The sequence below is a fragment of the Medicago sativa genome, chromosome 4 (genome assembly GCF_051527215.1).
Source record: "Medicago sativa cultivar Bolivia chromosome 4, Bolivia_mono, whole genome shotgun sequence".
NCBI lineage: Eukaryota > Viridiplantae > Streptophyta > Magnoliopsida > Fabales > Fabaceae > Medicago > Medicago sativa.
The window spans coordinates 5,776,831-5,798,554 of NC_140752.1; the positions used below are offsets into that span (position 1 = coordinate 5,776,831).

At 34.9% G+C, this 21,724-nt stretch overlaps 1 protein-coding gene and 1 pseudogene across 2 annotated transcripts; one reads left to right on the plus strand and one right to left on the minus strand.

The window, feature by feature from the left end:
• The first annotated feature begins 2,490 nt into the window (after positions 1-2,490).
• On the plus strand, positions 2,491-5,168 carry LOC146925754 (putative fucosyltransferase 7). Its single transcript, XM_085758216.1, has 3 exons — positions 2,491-2,924; positions 3,402-3,462; positions 3,585-5,168. The coding sequence occupies exons 1-3, from the start codon at positions 2,637-2,639 to the stop codon at positions 5,069-5,071; spliced, it is 1,836 nt and encodes a 611-aa protein (XP_085614342.1). The 5' UTR covers positions 2,491-2,636; the 3' UTR covers positions 5,072-5,168.
• Positions 5,169-6,915: 1,747 nt separating this feature from the next.
• LOC146925755 (heavy metal-associated isoprenylated plant protein 3 pseudogene) lies at positions 6,916-10,571 on the minus strand (annotated as a pseudogene). Its single transcript, XR_015006162.1, has 5 exons — positions 10,509-10,571; positions 10,159-10,243; positions 9,589-10,089; positions 8,189-8,249; positions 6,916-7,320 (listed from the first exon to the last, which is right to left on the minus strand). The product of XR_015006162.1 is annotated as a heavy metal-associated isoprenylated plant protein 3 pseudogene (transcript).
• Positions 10,572-21,724: the final 11,153 nt, after the last annotated feature.

The following is a 21,724-nucleotide window of genomic DNA, read 5'->3' on the forward strand; positions in this document are numbered from 1 at the left end:
AACCTCAATGTAATTTTTTTCCTCTTAACAACAACCAAAGTTGAGTTACAAACAAATGAAATTGTACCACAGTTGTTTTCAAAGAGGAGATGAAGAATGACAAAGGGTGTTCATCAAAGGTGTGTCAGAGATGCATCCATTTAATTTACTTTCATTTTCATCCTTGGGCCACCTCATCATGCCACCTGTCTAAAAAAAAGATAGAAGAACTTTTTTTTAAGACTTATCGTCTAAAACGAACGTCAAGAATGAATTGACTAACAAATTTACGAGTAAGGAGTTATTGTGTTTTTGTGTGAGTCACAGACTACTATGACAACGAGGTGCAAATCGAAAAACCAAATTGATGATTTGTTCATTTTCTTACTTAACAACTTTGTCATTTTCATCCATAAGGTTTGGAGTTGAATTATTGTCTACATCTAATTTTGCATATTCACTAATTTTATACTTTAACAGTGTAAAACTTGTTTACATGTGCATCCAATCAAATCACACTAAAAATATAATTTAAAAGATATTTTAAGAACTAGCTTAAAAAGGTGGCATAATGATGTGATTTGATTAGACGCATATGTAAAACAGTTTTACACCGTCAACGTATACAAAGTAAAATCTTCATCTTAATACTAAAATACACACCATTTAATTTAAAATGTATACCTTGTTTAAGATTAAGGACGTTTACCCAGTAATTGTGTTCAAGTGGTTAACAAGCTTCACCAAATGATAAATTGTTCCAAAGAACTTTAGTTTGATTTATAGATCAATTCTTAGTCAGACATTACTTACCTTTTGACCGAACTTTGGATCACGCCTCCTTCCCCTAGGAATGGAAAGTTACCACGCAAAAAAAAATATGGATGTCAACCATGCACACAGTCGGATAACAGTATTTCTCTTTACATTTTCATTATATTATTTCTCGTATTAAATTAACTTTATATTTAGCTCTTCAAAATATTACTACATGAGTCCAACAAGCCGACCTTAGTTCTCTCTTTTAGTTCTCTCTTTCATTATCTTCATTGAGGGGGTGATTTTGGATCAATATTTGATCTGAAATCACCTATCTTTATCTTTTTCTTTCAATTTAAATAAGTGATTTTCACATAAATTCGTTTTTTTCTGCGTGATTTCGTCGTCTTATGCAACGTTGTTTGCGGTGTTCATTTGATTCATATTGAAGATCGACTATTCAATGATTTTGACCTCAATGTTGCATATCTTGGGCCATAGGTATATTGGTCACCTTAGAACAAAAATCACTTTTTTTGCATAAAAATGAACTAAATATGGACTAAAATTTAACAAATTTTATATAGGAAAAAAGTTTATTCCTTAAAATAATTGAGAATAACCTATGGTTTCAACTTTCAAGTGACTAATTAAGCACATGTCCTTATATCATACTAGTAATAATTCATTTATTCAAAGTCGACTGCGTAAGAGAAATCCCAGTAATTGAAGCAAGTTGACCAATGTGATTATTGTTAATCAATTGCATGATTTTGTGTTTACTGGCACTGCCTCATTGGGATAGGGAAGTCAGAACAACGTTTAAGGAACGACATCTATGCCACCTAAGTTTTAATTTTTTTTCTAAAGCAAAACACATTTTAAAAGACTATTTGTGTTCCAATGAGAAGCAAAACACATTTTAAAAGACTATTTGTGTTCCAATGAGAATTCACTCAATTAGTGTAAATTATGAAGAAAAAAAGTAAAAGAATTCAATGAAAAGTTTCACAAAACAATGTTGACTTTCATCGTTTTTTTTAACCACAAATTGATAGACTGATTATATCTTCTAGGTGTTGGATTTGCTTACCTTCTACTTCAATTTCGTACATGTTTAGATTGATGATGAATTGACAAAATCATCATAATTAGTGTAATTTTGACAAAAACTACACTTTACAGCTTCTACAAAATTACGGTGTAGATTATGTTTCGTTCAAGTTGTGATAAAAAGTTTACATACATATAATTAAAGAATCTGAACATTTTTATAAAAATATGGAAGTTCAAAATTTAATTGGACCAAGTTGATTTCTAAAAGAGATGTCTCCACTCCAACCACCATCAATAATTTGTTTCTCTCTAATTTGACACTATTCAGGATAATAGGGAAGATTTCAAAAAATACTATATTTATATTTATTCAAATATGTAACTTTATAAACAATTAATAGATTTAATGTCATTTTTAAATTAATATTTCTATTTTTTTATTCCTTTATCAGCTTGGATTGTGAACTTCACTTTGACCTTTAATACATGATTTCTTGTTAATGACGGAATCATGTATATGAATTATTGTTTTTGTTTTTTTCTTGTTAATAACGAATCATGTGTATGAATTATTATTTTTGTTTTATTTTATTTTTATCCTTACGTAACGTCATGATAGTGCTATATCATTATGACATCTTGTCCTTTCCTATAATTAACCTAAAGTATAAGATTTACATAAACACAACCAAACACAACCAAACTCTTGTTCACATTATTTTTGTTTCATTGAATAAACTCTCCTCTCTAATTAATTTGCTCACATCACATGAATTGAATTAATTCTTATCTTATAAACTCTCTTCGATCTTCCTTACCACATAAACTCTTCTCAATATATCATGGAAATCCTTCAAGTCACTAAGGATAGGATAGGGCAGAGTTCCAAGAGATTTACAACATTCTTTGTTGTAATTTTCATAGCATTTCCTGTTGTAATCATTGTTAACTTGATGTACTCAAACACAAGCTTCTCTCTCTTTGAGGACTTTACAAAAGGCAAGGTACTACTTGTTGGAGAAATTGAAAATGTTCAGAACATTACAAATGTCACAACCAATGGAGGAAGAGTTCATAAAATATCAGATGGTGCCAACATAAAAGGAGACTTTAATAATACTATGTCAAAGGTATGTAACTATATATGTCTTATTTCATCGTTCTCGTGAGCTTACCTCAGTTGGTAAAACAATACATAATATATGTAAGGTCCAAGGTTCAAAGCCCCCAAAAAAAAATGTCTTATTTCATCAATCTGCAAAATTTATCTTGTGAACCAATCATAGCACAAAACTGATTGTCTCCAAATCTGTTGTAGCATTAATATCTCTACATTTATCTTCACATAATCTACATATATATGATTATGTTGTAGCACAAAACAGATTGTCTCCAAATTTATTATTTTTGACAAATTCAAAGACTCACTCAAATTATTTTTTCTAGTTTAAGAACCAATTAAAAATTATCAAATTGTTCAAAGCCCCATAGAGTAATTAAAAGTTGTATAGATTAAACATACTTTTGTTAGTTAATTAAATAAAACTTATTTTTGTTCTATTTTGTCAAAAACTCACTATTTTCTTAATGTACTTGTCAAATTCAAGGTGCAGGAGGAAATTCAAAATGCTACTAAAACAACTGAAGAAAGACCAGCTACAACAACAGGTTTGTAAATCAAAACTATGATATTTCTATTCAGCTCGCAATCATAGATATTTTTTTAAAAAAAATCTTGATGATTAGTATAATAATTTTTGGGACTTTTTCTATCTCTCTCAAATCTACAGGTTTGAAGAACGACTCAATGACAAGTTCCACAAATGATCCAACTCTACATACTCCGATCCATAATGACAAAGAAAAATTGCTTGATGGACTCTTAGCTTCTGAATTTGATGATGCCTCATGCATAAGCAGGTTACAATCTCATTTATATCGCAAAGTTTCACCTCATAAACCTTCTTCATATTTAATATCGAAACTACGCAACTATGAAAAAATTCATAGAAGGTGTGGACCTAATGGTAAGGATTACCACAAAAGCATGAGAAATATTCTAAATTCTAAGAACATTAAGGGTCATGTTTCAAAGTGCAAATACCTTATCTGGACACCGGCTAATGGTTTAGGAAACCAAATGGTTAGCATGGCTGCAACATTTCTTTATGCTCTCCTCACAAACCGTGTTATGCTCGTAAGATTCAGGAAAGACAAACAAGGTATATTTTGTGAGCCGTTTTTGAATTCAACTTGGTTGTTACCAGAAAAGTCTCCTTTTTGGAATGAAAATCATGTTGAAACATATCAAAGTTTGATAGAGAAGGAAAAAGCTAACAATAATTCAAAATTGGAATTGCCATCATCATTATTTCTCAATCTACAATACCGACCAAATTTACCTGAGAAATTTTTTCACTGTGATGATAGTCAAGCTCTTATCATTAAGTTTCCTTTGTTAATTTTGCAATCAGATCAATATTTTGTACCTTCTCTTTTCATGACACCTTTTTTCAGCAAGGAACTTGAAAAAATGTTTGTTGAAAAGGAGACCGTTTTTCACCATTTAGGACGCTACCTTTTCCACCCTTCGAATGAAGCGTGGAGACTAATCACAAATTTCTATCAAGCACACTTGGCTAAAGCAGATGAGAAAATAGGCCTTCAAATAAGAGTGTTCAATCCTACTTTAACTCCACAAGAAGCAATTATGAATCTAGTTTTAAATTGCACCATTCACAATAAGTTACTACCAAAAGTACTTGGTATGAAAGATTCAATGTCTACTTCTAGCAACAAAAACAAAGCGATTGTGAAGGTTGTTCTTGTTGCGTCTTTATATCCAGAATACGGTGATAATTTAAAGACGATGTATACGAATAAATCAACTTCTTCAGGGGAAGTAATAGAAGTTTATCAAGCAAGTGGTGAAGAGCAACAAAAATTTAATGATAATAAGCATAATATGAAAGCTTGGGTTGATATGTATCTACTAAGTTTATCTGATGTGTTGGTTACTACTTCTTTGTCTACTTTTGGATATGTTGCTCAAGGCTTGGGAAATTTGAGGCCATGGCTTCTATACAAGATAATAAGTAATGACACTCATTTTCCAGCTTGTGAAAGAGAGTTCTCAATGGAGCCATGTTATCATGCTCCTCCTAAGCATTACTGTAGTGGAAAGCCAATAAAAGATTTTGCTTCTTCTTTCATTTACACGAGGAAATGTAAGGATTTTTGGTCCGGTGTAAAGCTGGTTAGTGATACAAATAGTTAGAGATGTTTCATGGGAATTGTAGTTATCTTTTAGTTAGTTTCTTTGGATTAAAAGTGTGTGTAAGAATTTCTATTAATTATATAATTCAATTGAAGTATATGCGAAGACTTTATAGCTTATATATCATATAACTTTCTTACACTTTATCGATAAGATATTTAAAATACACACTAATATTCAAATACACCTTCGTCTTTTAAATAAATGTCTATGATAGCCTCGTTTTAGCAATATAATAGTCGAATTTCAACTCCTATTTACTAACCATTAATCATGATTGATTTTTTTTTTTTTACAAATTTAATCATGATTGATTGAATTTTTTTTTATTAATATTAATAACTTTCCAAATATAGTATAACTTTTTAACAATAGTTTATGCTGAAACATTATTAATTTTCTAAAGCAAGAGTTCTAAATTTTTTTACATTTTTTTATCAATATTACAAATTCTATAACAATATTTTAAAATACTTCATTATTGCTTTCAGCTCCGACATGCTTCAGAAGGTCAGAATTATTTAGCCACATTTATTTAATCAAAGTTTACTTAATGTTTTGGTTTTATGTGGTGAGTCGGAAATCTATAGGTGGGGTTCCAAATAATGTTTTGGTTTGGGCTTGATGATTTACGGTTTACTAACATAGGCTCATTGCTCATATTGTGTTTATAGCCTCTCAAATAAAATAAGATTTAACCAGGGACGGAGCCAGAAAAATTGAGTCGGGGTGGCAAAAAAAATTACGGCAATTTTTCTACGACAAAAAAATAAGTGATAAGGCAACTACAATCGAAAAAAAACAGCATCACAATTTCAAATTGTTCGGCGACATTAGCTTTGTTTTGTTGTTTCCATCGTTTCAAATGAGTTGTGGTGTTGAATTTGAGGATTTTGATTCTTTTTTAATTAGTTATTTTCTAAGTTTCTCATTGCTTCCCTTCGTCGAAGATAGTCCTATTTGAGACGTGTGATGCACTAACATTAATTTTTCACATTCTATGAGTCTTATCCCTTCCGATGAGTCCAGTCTTTATTGGTTTTCTAATAGTTACTTTTTCTATACGACAATTGAGGTGTTAGTTCATTGGTAAGAATTTGGTCTTGAACCTCTAAGCGTTGAGTTTGAATCCCCTTAAGAAAGAATATAAAATGGTTATAAATGTCAATTTACTAAAAATTTCTATCTTCCCTAATTTTATAAATATCAATTTTTATGTAACCAAAAAAAGAAAATCAAATTTTATATAATTTTTGGAAAAACTCGTATTTTTTTATAATGGTGAGTAATGGTGCTAATGAGCACGTTAAAAATAAATAAATAAGAGAGAGAGGTGTTTACATTGAAATTTAAGTATTATATAACATGATTTTAGGGGGGCGGCTGTGTTATACATACAGGGGATCTTTCATTACTACCTATAAATTCAGGGTGGCGACTGCCCCATTTCTCTTGTACCTAGTTCCGTCCCTGGATTTAACCTATATAATGCGAGGACACAATCACTACTACAGAAATGACATTTCACATCAGTGGAAATCGACATTTCACATCGGGTCCCAACCGATGTAACTAAAGGTGAGGTTGTATGTATGTGACATTTAACATCGGGTAAAGAGCCGATGTGAAAAGTCGTTTTCCACATCAGTTTTTGATTCAACTGAAGCGAAACCGCTTTTTTTCCAAATCTGAAGATGCATTTCACAACGGCATATTTGACATCCCCGAAGTGAAATCTACATATTCCACATCATCTTTAATTGAACCCGATGTGAAATCCATTTTATTTAAAAAATTATAAATTTTTATTCATTAACTTCATTTTCCTGATGCGACAAATTCATATAACAAAAAAACTTAATAAATTCAATGAAAAACAAGAAAATTGTCTTATATACATACACTCACAAATGCAAACTGCTAAAGAGTTTTTGTTCAATAAAAAAACTCCTAATGAGTTCATATCACAAATGTCAGCAAATATCATAATTTTGAAATTCAAGTATTCTATTTCTACAGTTCCAATCTCTACATAAGAATAAGCAGACACAACCTGATTTCCATTAACATACTGGGAAACCAAAGAGGAACTATTTTTCCTCTTTTGACATTCTTTAATATCTTAATTAACACTGTTAACACGAGGCTTCGTCAAACACACCTTATCAAAGCCCTCACTCTTCCTCTCAGTAGCAGGAGTAGTATTGAGATCCTTAAGTGCCGTCACTGACATCCCTGCCAACTATCGTCTGAAATAAAACAGGAAGACAACTAATCAAACTCTCAAGTCAAGATCTGCAGTCAACAACAAAGACCATATCTCTCCAAATTACGATTACAAGATATTGCACATATACTGGATTTACAATAAAATCAAGGACCGCAAAAGCCAATTCAAATTAAAACTGAGCCTCCAATTCAAAGACAACAATCTTAAGTCAAGATTTGAATTCAACAACAAAGAAACAATCCCGAAAATAATTTTTACTAGCCACAAAACAAAAAATACGCTACTCACTCATGGTTTTCTATATCTCACCAAATCACAATTATACTACCATTGCTCTTATTTCCTAGTTCATAATCTCAGATATCGCAAACACAAAGATATATTGAACTTCTAATAAAATCAATAATTTCAAAAGCCAGTTCCAATCTTAGAATTGAACTTCCGCTTCAAACACAACACTAAAACCAATAGACTTCAAATCACTGCACACAACTCTCAAGCAACAAAAATAATGAAGCAAAATCACAAGCATTATTACACATGATCAACATAATTTCAACTCAAAAAAAAAAAAAAAATCAAAGTGATTCAATCACAAAGTAAAGAGTCTAGTTATTAACAAAGTGATTCTGAATTTAGATCTTTTATAAATAATAGTATTAATATTTTATTTAATTATTATAAATTAAATTAATGTGTGTAGCGGTGTCGGTGTCCAAAGTTTTTTACATTAACAATGTCGATGTGTCCGTATCAATGTCGTGTCAGGTATGCATGTTGGAGTTCTGCTTCATAGCATATAACAGAAGATGATGAAACAGTTGATACTTGATAATATTGCTATTACATTAAAATTTTAAAATATAGCAATCATGACAGTTCCATACCTTTAGTGAGGGTTCCTCCAAATTGCCATTTCTACATTTTCCATGATCATTTTCTGCATATCTGCCACATCAAATGTGTAGAAGTGAGTGATAGTAGGCCAGCCCCAAATTGCTCAAAAACTTTTAATATATCCAAGTAGCCATGAGCAAACTACATGAGATGCATTGTAATGTCTCCAAATTCACAATACCATCAAGGATAAAAAATGCTTCTGATGAGACAATTGCTAACTGAAGAAGATCTAGAATTGAAAGAACGTGGGACTGAAAAGAATGAAAAACCATATTATGGGACTATAGGAACTATTTTCTTTTAAACCATACAATGAATGAAGCATAAGAGTGGATAACACACTACTTGCCCAAGCCACAGAGACATACAAGGAATAATTGCAACGTGGAAAAGTCTAACTAATACACACTCTACAAATAAAAAATAAAAAAAAAAGAACATGAGTGGTGTTGGGAATATAGCAAAGCTGCTACATGGACCTCCACCAAGCAAGGAACAAACAAAAGATAAAATTCAAAGTGAGTCCTCAAGCTGCACAGGCATTTGACTCGCTACTTTTTGATCAATTGCTATTCAATTTTACACAATCAACGACACCAAAATCATATTACCAAAGTCCAAAGGTATAGCTTACAATAACTATAAGATATTAAGTCTACAGCTAGAACGAACTCAAGGGAGTTAATAGCCAGGATAAATTAAACCTTATAGCAGTACAGCACCAGGCAAACATAGTACTAACATAGCAAAAAAACATATATAAGGGTGGCCATTATAATTTAATCTAAGAAAACCAAACGTTATGAAAATGACTACCATAAAGGCACTTGTAACCTTGAACTCTACATTATCAATGGTTAAGATTTACCTGTAACCTTGACCATTATTAATGTGGAGATCAATAGTCAAGATCTTCATATTATTTCCTCAATTTTTTTTCTCAATTGAGACAATCCATTTCCATAATAATAATAATAATAAAAAAAAAAAATTGTCCAGAATCATACCTTTAACCTTATCCTAAAGCGTGTATCACATGGTGGAGTATTTAGTCTTGCCTTCCAATATTGTGAACTACAATACAAAATTAATTTAGAATAAAATTGAAAGACATTCATTCATAAGTCATTTGACAGGAAGCAAAGATTAGAGAAATCTCAAGTCTATTTCTAAAAGAAAGAACCACATTAGTTCAACAACTACCTAAGACATATACACTAAACTAATTATTAACCAATTTTAAGCTATATAAATTCAAATTAATAACTAGTTTCTCTTTTGTCCCGTAGAAAACAGGGTAAAATGAGAACTTCATAGAAAAAAGCTTAAGACAGGGCAACAACATCAAATTTGTTTCACTGAACAATAAAAAAAGCTGCAAACATACCTAAAACATCAGTTCAATCCCAAAGATCATTAGACACAAAATTCACCGACATAGTGACAACTCTTGGTAGACTTGTGCAACTCACTCACACACATCACATGACAATGCAAGCATTAGGATTCTCATCAGTAAACATTTGTGGTGGTTGTGATTGCATATGAATATTTAACATCTCTTGGTAGACTTGTGCATTATACCCTTCAACATTTACATTTCCATAACCAAAACCAAAGGGTTGTTGAACCATATATTCTATTATCTTAACTTCTCATCCTTCATTGTTATTACTATCTCCACCCTCCTTATTCTTTTTCTTACCTCCCCCACCTCATCCTTCATTTTCTTCCTTCTCTCCACCACCTTCCTTGTCTTTCTTAGATTGAACTACCTCAACCTTCCTCTTAAGTTTCTGTGATAAATTCTTAACTAGCTTTTTCACATCCATTGTACTCTTCACAATCACCTTATCCTTCTCTTTATCAACTTTCATTTCAAGCACTCCTGAACACATCAAAATCATAGAGAAAAAAATAAAATCATTTTTTTTATATTAAAAAATAAAAAACCCACCTTTAGTTTTCATAACAATTTTCCCAATCTTGTCAATACATCCTTGACAGTGTAGTACCATTTTCAAAACATAAGTGGTAATTGACTATTACATTAACAAAAGTTAATCTAAAAACCAAAAAATTTAAATAAAAATGAAACAAATTAGAAAAATATATAACAAAAAATAGAAAAACAGAACCTCTTGTTTGTCTTCATTTTTCTTCTCATCAGATTTTTTGTTATAATCGGAAAAAACAAAAAAATAAACATTAAAAAACTAAAAATGAAATAAAATTAAAAGGGTTTCAAGAGAAACCGTGAGTGGAAAAGAGGAATTGAGAAACGTACATATCAATCGATTCTGGCACCTTCACCATTGCAGAGAAGAAAACATCTTGTGGCCATAGATCCAAACTATTAACTATCGACATCTTCAAAACAACCCACAAGGAAAAGAACAAAAATAAACTTCCGATAACATTTCAATATTCTTGTATGTACCCCTTATTATAATGAGATTGAGAGAAGACCAGAGATTTGGGACCAAATTAGATTAAGCCTTCTAGATCTAGGGTTTTGGTCCAACAAGAGGGAAGGGAACTCAATCGATCATTCTAACCTTGTTGAACGCAATTGAAAATAAACTCAGTTTAAGGATACTTGTGGTGGTGGCTGATTAAAGGAATTTAGTGGTGGAGAATTTAGGGTTTTGGTGAAGAGGGAAAGAGATGAAAGCGTACGCTATCTGAAGAAAGAGAAGAAACGTGATTTGAAGAAAGAGAAAAGGGAAAGTTTTAAGTTAAAAGTGTGATAGATTTCCCCTCAGGTATTATATCTGCTGATGTCAAAATTCATTGATAATTATTTTCCCCTTCAGGTATTTCTCAACTGATGGGAAAACCCTTTGCAGAATTCACTTTAATTACAAAAATGCCACCGCATTGCTTTTGCCATCAAGTAATTGGTCCACTGATGTGGAATCTCTGATGTTAAATGTCTTTTTTCTAGTAGTGAATATTTGTATATTTTTTAAAACAAAAAGTTAACGATAGGTAGCAGGTAACCCATCTCAACCCTTCAAAAAAAAAAAAGGTTGTTGGAACAAAATGTGTTTAACAATGAACCTTAAAGGGTTTTGATGATAACAAGGTATTAAAAATTGTAAATTGGACTAGCTAATATTTGTTCAAGTGTACAGGACCATAATTATAAAGTTACATCATCATTGGTTCTGAATGAGCAAATAAAGAGCTATGGAAACAACAAAAATTTGAAGCTTGGACGCTCCTGAAGGCAACTTGCTACTGAAGAGAAAAAGCGCTCCTGAAGTCAAGCTGCTCCTGAAGAAATAGCGCTCCTGAAGTAAGCTGCTCCTGAAGAATAGTGCTTCTGAAGACAAGAGGTCCAGAAGCCACATCATCAGAAGCTGCGTCATCAGAAGCTGCAGAAGTCATATCATCAGAAGCTGCATCATCAGAAGCTGCCTCATCAGAAGCCATTTCACCAGAAGCTGAATATCAACTGGATTTGCAAAGAATCAAGAATTGAAGAATTATCAATGCAAAAGCTGTCTATTGGATTCGAAAACACAAACAAAGGATTAGTGGAGTTTGCAACGGTCATTTCAAAGGTGTTTGAAGGCGTGTGTTTGCAATTTGGACGAAAGCGTTGACATTGTACTTTGTACGAATTGTACAACCACGTTCTCCACTACTCTGTTTTGTGTCCACGCTACAGGACAAGAAAACAGCTCCAGAATACGGTTTCGCCTGCATAGATGTTCCTTTGGATAAGGAATGGATTTCAAATTTGTTCTTCATAGGACAACAACCAAATCAGGCAATATATCATTGGTGAAAGATCAAGCTTCAACAACGACTCTTTGGTGCGCTGGCAATTTCACAACGTCTCTTTCACACCTCTATATAAAGGAGTGAAGACCTAGAGATTTGGTAATGCAAGAACGCTGAACGAAAGACTCACAAGATTTTCACAAGTACCAAACCTCTGCTGAAATTGTTCTGCATTCACTTAGAATTTCTGTGTCTCAAGTCATATCTTAGAAATTCTTAAGTCCATTGAGTCTGTATCTGATTTGTATTGTGAGCACCTCTGATTGTATATCAAGTGTTCAACCTTAAACAATTTTCTGTGTAATTTTGTTTAGTTAAGAAGTCTCTTGCAGTTGTGCTTGAGCAGGAAGTCTCTTGATTGTGTTCTTGAGCAAAGGAAGTCTCTTGCTTGTGTGCTTGAGCATTGGAAGTCTCTTGCTTGTGTGCTTGAGCATTTGTAATCAGATATTACTCATAGTGAAATCTCCTTGGAAGTGCAAGGGGGACTGGACTACTTCCGGATTGTGGAAGGAACCAGTATAATTGCTTTGTGTCGTTCTTCTTCTCTCTCTCTCTGTTTTATTCCGCTGCATTTAGATTCTGATTATCACTTCAGAAGCTGTCTCACTTAGCTTCTGATCAGTGTGTTCAGTTTTTAGGAGAAACGAAGAATTTTTCTAAAACACAATTCAACCCCCCTTCTTGTGTTTTTCTCACCTTCAATTGGTATCTAGAGCCTTGGTCTGTTGTGTAACACTTAACCGTGCAACAGTCAAAGATCTGAGAAAAACATGTCTACTCCTCCTCCTACTGGTTCTAGTGATACTAGCTATAAACATGTCTCACATGATTATAGTGATAGTAAGAAAACCAGTGTTGGAAAAGTTCCAAAGTTCAATGGAGATGCTGAAGAGTTCTCTTGGTGGAAGACCAACTTTTACAGTTACATCATGAGCCTGGATGAAGAATTATGGGATATTCTGGAAGATGGTGTTGGTGATTTAGTCCTTGATGAAGAAGGAGCTGCTGTGGATAGAAAGAAACATACTCCAGAACTGAGGAAACTTTACAAGAAGCATCATATTATCAGAGGAGCTCTTGTCACTGCCATACCCAAAGCAGAATACATGAAGATGAGTGACAAATCCACTGCTAAAGCTATGTTTGCTTCTCTCTGTTCAAATTATGAAGGGAGCAAGAAGGTCAAAGAAGCAAAGGCTCTCCTGCTTGTACATCAGTATGAGTTATTCAAGATGAAGGATGATGAAACTATTGAGGAAATGTACTCAAGGTTTCAAACCTTAGTTTCTGGGCTACAGATTCTAAAGAAGAGCTATGTTGCTTCTGATCATGTAAGCAAGATACTCAGAAGCTTACCTGCCAGATGGAGACCAAAGGTGACTGCCATTGAGGAAGCTAAAGATTTAAACACTTTAAGTGTCGAAGATCTTGTTAGTTCTCTCAAAGTTCATGAGTTAAGTCTTAATGAACATGAGTCTACTAAGAAGAGTAAATCAATAGCTCTTCCATCCAAAGGCAAGTCATCAAAAGCTCTCAAAGTAGTTGAATCTGAAGAGGAAGAACAGTCAAGTTCAGATTCTGAACCAGATGCTGCTGAAATGGCCATGCTCTCAAACAGACTTCAATATTTGGCCAAGAAGAACAGAAAGTTTCTCTCCAGAAGGGGTAACTCCAGAAGCTCAAAGAAAGAAGATCAGAAGGGATGCTTCAACTGTAAGAAGCCTGGACACTTCATTGCTGAATGCCCTGATCTTCAAAGAGAAAAGTCAAAGGACAAGTCAAAGAGGTCTACATTCAAACCAAGCAAATTCAAGAAGCAGATTAAGCAGAGTTTAATGGCAACCTGGGATGATTTGGGTAGTGAATCTGGATCTGATAAAGAGGAAGCTGATGAAGATGAAAAGGTAGCTGTTGGGTTGGTAGCAACAGCAACTTCAGAAGCTGGATCAGATTCAGACTCAGAAGATGAAAACGAGGTATATTCCAAAATTCCCAGAGATGAACTTGTTGAGTCACTTAAAGAACTTCTTACACATTTTGAAGTAAGAACCAATGAGTTGAAGGATTTAAAAGAAAAATATGTTGATTTGGTACAACAGCAAAAATCAACTCTATTGGATCTGAAAGCTTCTGAACAAGGACTTAGGGGCTTTGACTTCATGTGTAAAACATATGAAGATCAGCTCAGGTTCTTATGTCAGAAGCTACAAGAAAAGTGTAATGAAAAACCTTTAAGTAACCATGAAATTGCTCTTGAAGATTTTATTATATCTGGCATTGACAGAAGCAGAGTAGCTTCTATGATTTATAGCATTTACAAGAACAATGGCAGAGGAATTGGTTTTCCAGAAGTGAAACTTGAGAAAACCAATCTAAAATCTTGTTGTGAATGCATCAAGGACCGTCTGAAAACATTCTTTGTACCAGAAGGGGCTGAGTTGGAAACTGTTGTTCAATCAGAACCTGAAGCTTCTAGTCCTAAGGCTAAGATTACTTCAACGCCAAAGAACTCTAAGTCAAAGGCTATGATCAAATCTGATTCCAAGACTTCAAAGGTCAGGATCCTGAAAAGATCAGAACCTATTCCTCAGAGTCTGGTGAAACCAAAATCTGGGGTTCTGAAGTCTAAGTTTCAGAAGAAGATAGTTACTGCTTCTGAAGTACCAAAACCTAAGGTGATGGTTAATCAGAAGCAACCCAACTCACAGCACAAGGTACAAGAAGTGAAGAGTAAAGCCTTAAGTACTAACCTTCCAGGACCCATAGAACAATGGGTACCTAAATCTAAAAATGTCAATGATGCAGGTATGTCTAAGAGCAGTGCCAAAGCAAAGATCATGGTACCTAGACAGCGGTTGCTCAAGACACATGACAGGAGACAAGTCCATGTTCCTCAGCCTAACAATGAAAGAGGGAGGAAATGTGAAATTTGGAGGCAACCAGTCAGGCAAGATCATAGGTACAGGAACTATTGGTAATTCCTCTACCTCAATTAATAATGTATGGTTGGTAGATGGTCTTGAACATAACCTTTTGAGCATTAGTCAATTTTGTGATAATGGTTATGATGTGCTTTTTGAAAAACCCAACTGTACAGTAATCAACAAGGAAGACAAATCCATTGTGTTCAAAGGAAAGAGAGTTGACAATGTCTATAAAATCAATTTTTCTGAACTGGCTGATCAGAAGGTGATGTGCCTACTATCAGTGAATGATAAGAAATGGATGTGGCACAGAAGGTTGGGACATGCTAACTGGAGGTTAATCTCTAAGCTTAGTAAGTTACAACTTGTGAAAGGGCTACCAGACATTGACTATCATTCAGATGCACTCTGTGGTGCATGTCAGAGAGGGAAAATTGTGAAATCATCTTTTAAAACCAAAGACATTGTTTCAACCTCAAGACCTTTAGAATTACTCCATATTGATTTATTTGGACCAGTGAGTACTGCATCCCTATATGGAAGTAGATATGGATTAGTCATTGTTGATGATTACAGCAGATGGACTTGGGTGAAATTCATAAAGAGTAAAGATGTTGCGTGTGATGTATTCAGTAGCTTCTGCACTCAAATTCAATCTGAAAAAGAATCAAAAATTTTGAAAGTCAGAAGTGATCATGGTGGAGAATTTGAAAATGAGCCATTTGAAGCTTTTTGTGAAAAACATGGAATTTTCCATGAATTCTCTTCTCCTAGAACACCACAACAAAATGGGGTTGTAGAGAGAAAGAATAGAACTTTACAAGAAATGGCCAGAACCATGATTCATGAAAACAATTTACCAAAACATTTTTGGGCAGAAGCAGTGAATACAGCATGCTATGTTCAAAACAGGATCTATATTAGACCTATTTTGGAGAAAACAGCATATGAACTCTTTAAAGGAAGAAAACCCAATATCTCTTACTTTCATCAATTTGGATGTACATGTTACATTCTGAACAACAAGCTCTACCTAAAGAAATTTGATGCCAAGGCCCAAAGAGGAATCTTTTTAGGTTACTCTGAAAGGTCAAAGGCATACAGAGTGTATAATTCAGAAACACTTTGTGTTGAAGAATCTATGCACGTTAAATTTGATGACAAGGAGCTTGAAGATAAAACTTCAAAGCAAGGTGAAAGTTCTGCAGAGATACAGGTTCCTGAAGCTACTCAGAACCTGATCAGATAGCTGAATCTGAAGATAGTTCAGAAGCTGAACCCACATCAGAAGCACAAGATGAAGCTGCTTCTGATGAAGCACAAGATGGCTCACATCAAGCAGATCCTCCCAGAAACACATTCAAACACAAGTCTTCACATCCTGAAGAGCTAATCATTGGAAACAAAGATAGTCCAAGAAGAACAAGATCACATTTCAGACAAGAAGAGTCAATGATTGGACTAATCTCAATGATTGAACCTACAACAGTTGATGAAGCACTTTCAGATGATGGATGGATCCTAGCTATGCAAGAAGAGTTGAATCAATTTCAAAGAAATGATGTGTGGGATCTGGTACCCAAACCTCAGCACAAGAACATTATTGGAACAAAATGGGTATTTAGAAACAAGCTGAATGAGCAAGGTGAAGTAACAAGAAACAAAGCCAGACTTGTTGCACAAGGGTATAGTCAACAAGAAGGCATTGATTACACTGAAACGTTTGCTCCAGTTGCAAGATTGGAAGCAATCAGGTTACTTCTTTCCTATGCAGTTAATCATGGCATAATATTATATCAAATGGATGTCAAGAGTGCATTTCTAAATGGTGTCATAGAAGAAGAAGTGTATGTCAAGCAACCTCCTGGATTTGAGGATATTAAATATCCTGACCATGTTTTTAAACTGAAGAAATCACTATATGGCTTGAAACAAGCTCCCAGAGCTTGGTATGATAGACTAAGTAATTTCTTAATCAAAAATGATTTTAAAAGAGGACAGGTTGATACTACACTCTTCAGAAGGACCCTTGAGAAAGATATTCTTGTTGTGCAAATATATGTTGATGATATAATATTTGGTTCTACTAATGCATCTCTTTGCAAGGAATTTTCTGAGTTAATGCAGGATGAATTTGAAATGAGCATGATGGGAGAGCTGAAGTTCTTCCTGGGCATTCAAATCAATCAATGCAAAGATGGAGTCTATGTTCATCAATCAAAGTACACAAAGGAGCTTCTGAAGAAGTTCAAACTTGAAGATTGTAAAGTGATGAACACTCCAATGCACCCTACGTGCACCTTAAGCAAAGAAGATGAAGGAGCTAAAGTAGATCAGAAGCTGTATAGAGGTATGATTGGTTCTTTGTTATACCTCACTGCATCTAGGCCAGATATTTTATTCAGTGTATGCTTGTGTGCAAGATTCCAATCAGATCCTAGAGAATCTCATATGACTGCTGTCAAGAGAATCTTCAGGTATTTGAAAGGAACGACCAATCTTGGACTCCTTTATAGGAAATCCTTAGATTATAAGCTAATTGGATTCTGTGATGCTGATTATGCTGGTGATAGGATTGAAAGAAAGTCAACCAGTGGCAATTGTCAATTTCTGGGTGATAATCTTATATCCTGGGCTAGCAAAAGACAAACAACTATTGCTATGTCTACAGCAGAAGCAGAATACATTTCAGCTGCAAGTTGTTGTACACAACTACTTTGGATGAAACATCAGTTGGAAGATTATCAGATAACTGCTAACAGTATTCCCATTTATTGTGATAATACTGCTGCTATTTGTTTGTCTAAAAATCCAATTTTGCATTCAAGAGCGAAGCACATTGAAATCAAACACCATTTTATCAGAGATTATGTTCAAAAAGGAATTTTAGATATACAATTCATTGATACTGAAAATCAATGGGCTGATATATTTACTAAGCCTTTAACTGTTGAAAGATTTGATTTTATAAAGAAAAATTTGAACATGCACTTTGTATCTGATTAAATGCTTGCTTGCTCCTGAATAGGATTTTAGGTTCTGAAGTTAGTTCAGAAGCGGTAGTCCATCAGAAGCTCTTTATTGAGGTTCTGAGGAAAACTCGCTTCTGATGATGACGTCAGCATCTGAAGTCCAGAAGCTGGATTTGTTGCTTCTGAATAGTTGAATTAGTGGAAACGTTGGAAGTTACCTTTTAAAAAGTAACTTCTGGCCCACTAACTTGGTAGTTACTCTGTGAACTTCTTACGTGGCCTGTATGTGTTGGTGTATAACTAAAAGGGCAATGATGATTTAATAGCTTTGAAAGTACTTTTCACGCGCCCCCAATTTTGTCATTAATGTTATGTTTGTTTGTCTCTTTTGAATTGCAATCGTTTTACTTTTAACACTTTGTCAATTCACACAGTACTCACTCACAACAAACACATTTGCTCTCAAACCTCTTGCGAAGTAAGCGCATTCTCTCAACCTTAGAACCCTAAAATCTTCATCTTCTTCAAATCTTCGTCAATCATCAAATGGCATCATCAAGCTCAAAAGTTTCAGAATCTACATCAAACAAGCAAAGCGTATCAGAATCTGGGTCCATCTACAAAGAGAAGACTATGGATATTCCATGGAAATCCTTAATCGTCCAAGTAGAATCACCAGTGGACTTCACTTCACTCAAGAAGTACGAAGTGGACATGGAAGGCTACGTAGAAACTCAGAAACTGTCTGGCTACTTCAACATGCTAAATGGGCCAACATATGTGAACTTGGTCAAAGATTTCTGGTTAAGGGCTGAAATTGTCAATAGAAAGTCTGTGAAGGCAGCAGATAAACCAGCTGGGTCGAAGAAAGGAAAGAAGGAGATTGAGTTGAATCCCACTTCCTTCAGTAGCCTTGAGATAAGGTCTGAAGTGATGGGTATTCCCGTAATCATCACAGAGGAGATTGTTGCTAAAGCTTGTAGAATGGATGCAGAAGGGAGGTTTCAAGAAATTGTTAAGAAGGATGATGTCCTGCTGCAAAACTACTACAACACTCTTCTGGGTGGTAACAAAGATGCTAAGCCTTCTGAAATGGAGATTCACAATAGAATGTTGGTGAAATTCAGCAACGATTGCTTCTTTCAAAGAGCAGGTGGGTCTGATCAACCCAACAACCAACAGAAGCTAGCAATCTACTTCATGACCAATCTGGAAAAGATAAACTTTCCAAGATATGTATTGGATCATCTCTGCTGGGCTATTAATGAAAGCACAGTCAAAGGAAGGAAACAAGTGCCCTATGGAAGATTGCTCTCTGAGATCTTTTATCAAGGGAAGGTGCTGGATTTGTTGAGAAGAACAAGGGATGCTTCTGATAAATGCTTCGAAGTTTCTACTGCAGAGAAGACTATCAGTAGCAAGACTTTGCATTCAATGCACTTTTTCAAGACAGCTCTTAAAGATGAGAAATGGTTGGAGTTGACCACAGAAGAATCTGAGATTATCAGGGACTTTCCTTCCATAGTTAAGGAAAGTAATCCTGAACACTTAGCTAGATTAGTAGCTGAGTACGTCTTGGAGGAAGATGCGAGGTCTCAGGAGGAAGCTGCTCTTGCTAAAGGGAAAGGCAAGAAGGCCAAAGCAGTTGCTATGTCAGAAGCTGCTGTTTCTGATGCACCTAAAGGGAAAAGGGCCAGAACTAGTTCTGAATCTGATGCTGCTCCTACTAAAGGAAAGAAGGCCAGAACTAGTACTGAGTCAGAAGCTGCTAAACCTGTTTCTATCAAGGAAAAAGGAAAGATGCAGAAGGTTGGTGCTGCCTCTATTCCTCAGAAAAGAAGAAAAGGTAAGGCAGATTTGGTAATCACCCAAGAGCAGCTGGAGGAAGCTCTTGAAGAAATGGAGAAAGAAGAGGCTGATCCCAAGCTGAAGAAGAAGAAGGCTCCCCTTCAACTTGTGAGTCCTATGGTTGAGATGACTCCAATAAGGAAAAGGATGGCAGATGAACGTGCTTCTGATCTTATATCAGACAGAAAGGAACAAAAAGCACAATACATTCATCAAAGAGATGAAAAGCTCAAGGCCTTGGGATTGGAAGATTGTGATAGGTTCTACAAAGATAAATTGGCTGAAGTAAGAGCCATTGCTGGTAAGCCTACTGAAGACAATGAGGAAGACGATATGATGCTCATTTTTGAAAATGCTCCAGAAGAGGGAACTTCAGAAGTAGTTCCTCAAGCTGCTGATCCACAAAAGATCACTTCTGAAGCTGGCCCTGCAGATCAGGTAATTCAGATTCCAGTCACCTCTCTCCCCATTTCACCCTCTTCACCATCAGCACCTGAACCAATAGAAGACACTTCTGTCTTAGACAGTCTTGCTCTCCACTACTCAGGTGAGTTACCCATAGAAAAATTTACTTCAGAAAAGGCCTCTGAAGCAACTCCAGAAGCAGCTGCTTCTGAAAATGTTGTTTCAGAAAACCCCCATCAACAAACACCTGAACCACATAAACCCACAACACCCCCACAATCACCAACAGCTACCATTGACCCCCAACTCAACACTCAAACATCATCTTCACCACAACAACCACCAACTGAAACTGAATTTCAACCTTTACCTGAACACTCCCCAGAACCAACTCCCATGGATGTTGACATCTCTCTAGTCAATGTTCAAGCCTCAACCTCTACCACTCACATTGCCTCTGACCAGCCTTCATCTTCAAACACACAAACACACTTTACCATTCCAGTTCCTAACCCTGTTCAAGATTTGGAAATCAGTGATTCTGATCTTGAAATCCTTGAACAACCACCCTCAAACATCCTGGAATCTAGATATATTAATTCTGAGCTTCTCTCAATCCTGAGTCAGTTGCATAATCTTGTGGATCAACGAAGGACAATTGATCTCACAAGTGCATATGATGACTCTTGGGCATCTCTTCAGAACCGGGCAACTGAGCTAATTGAAAGCATAAGGGCTAAGTGCATCAGAAGCAAGGAAGCTTCTGTCAGGAAGTTAATGGAGCATCTGAATCAGAGTCTCAGAGTAAGAAGTTCTACACTGCTCCTGGCAAACCAGCCTTTCTTCTCAGAAACGGACTACTTGACCAGAGAAGCCAGGTTGTGTAAGCTTCTGAAGAAACAGATGGCACAGCAGCAGCAAGAAGCTAAGGAAAGGGAACAGGCTCTTCTCCAGAGGCAACAACAGCTTGAAGAACTGTTGCAGAAGAAGATTGAAGAAATGGAGGAGATGAAGAAACAACATCAAACCAACCCTTAGTTGCACACCCTTGTGTTTTTCTTTTTGTTTGTTGTTTGTTTTAAATTCCTAGTCCTTGCTTCTGAAACCATTCTGTTTTAATTCTCTTTGCTTCTGAATGCTTACTGATTCTGACTGTTTAGCTGCTTCTGATATTTTAGATATTCATGTTCATTTATTTTTGATCTGATTAATTTCTTGTATACTCTCTTTTGTTTGAGTTTTTCTCAAATCTTTTTGTCTTTTATGCTTATTTTAATTTTTTTTGATAATGACAAAAGGGGGAGTATATGTGACAAGTATTTAAAGGCTCTGAGCCCCATTAATGGCATTTGAAATTTTTGAAAAACTTCTATCATTCTTACCTTATTGGTATAAGCTATGAACGAACGAAGGAGTATCAAAATTCAAGTAAAATTAATTGAACCATTCTTCTTATCTATAAGTTAATTCTTTCAATGATTCAATTTTGTTTTTAAGCTCTGATATTTTTTTATTGTGCGAAAAATGAATTTAATTAACCTGGATAGAACTTAGGGGGAGCTTACAAACCTCACCTTAAAGA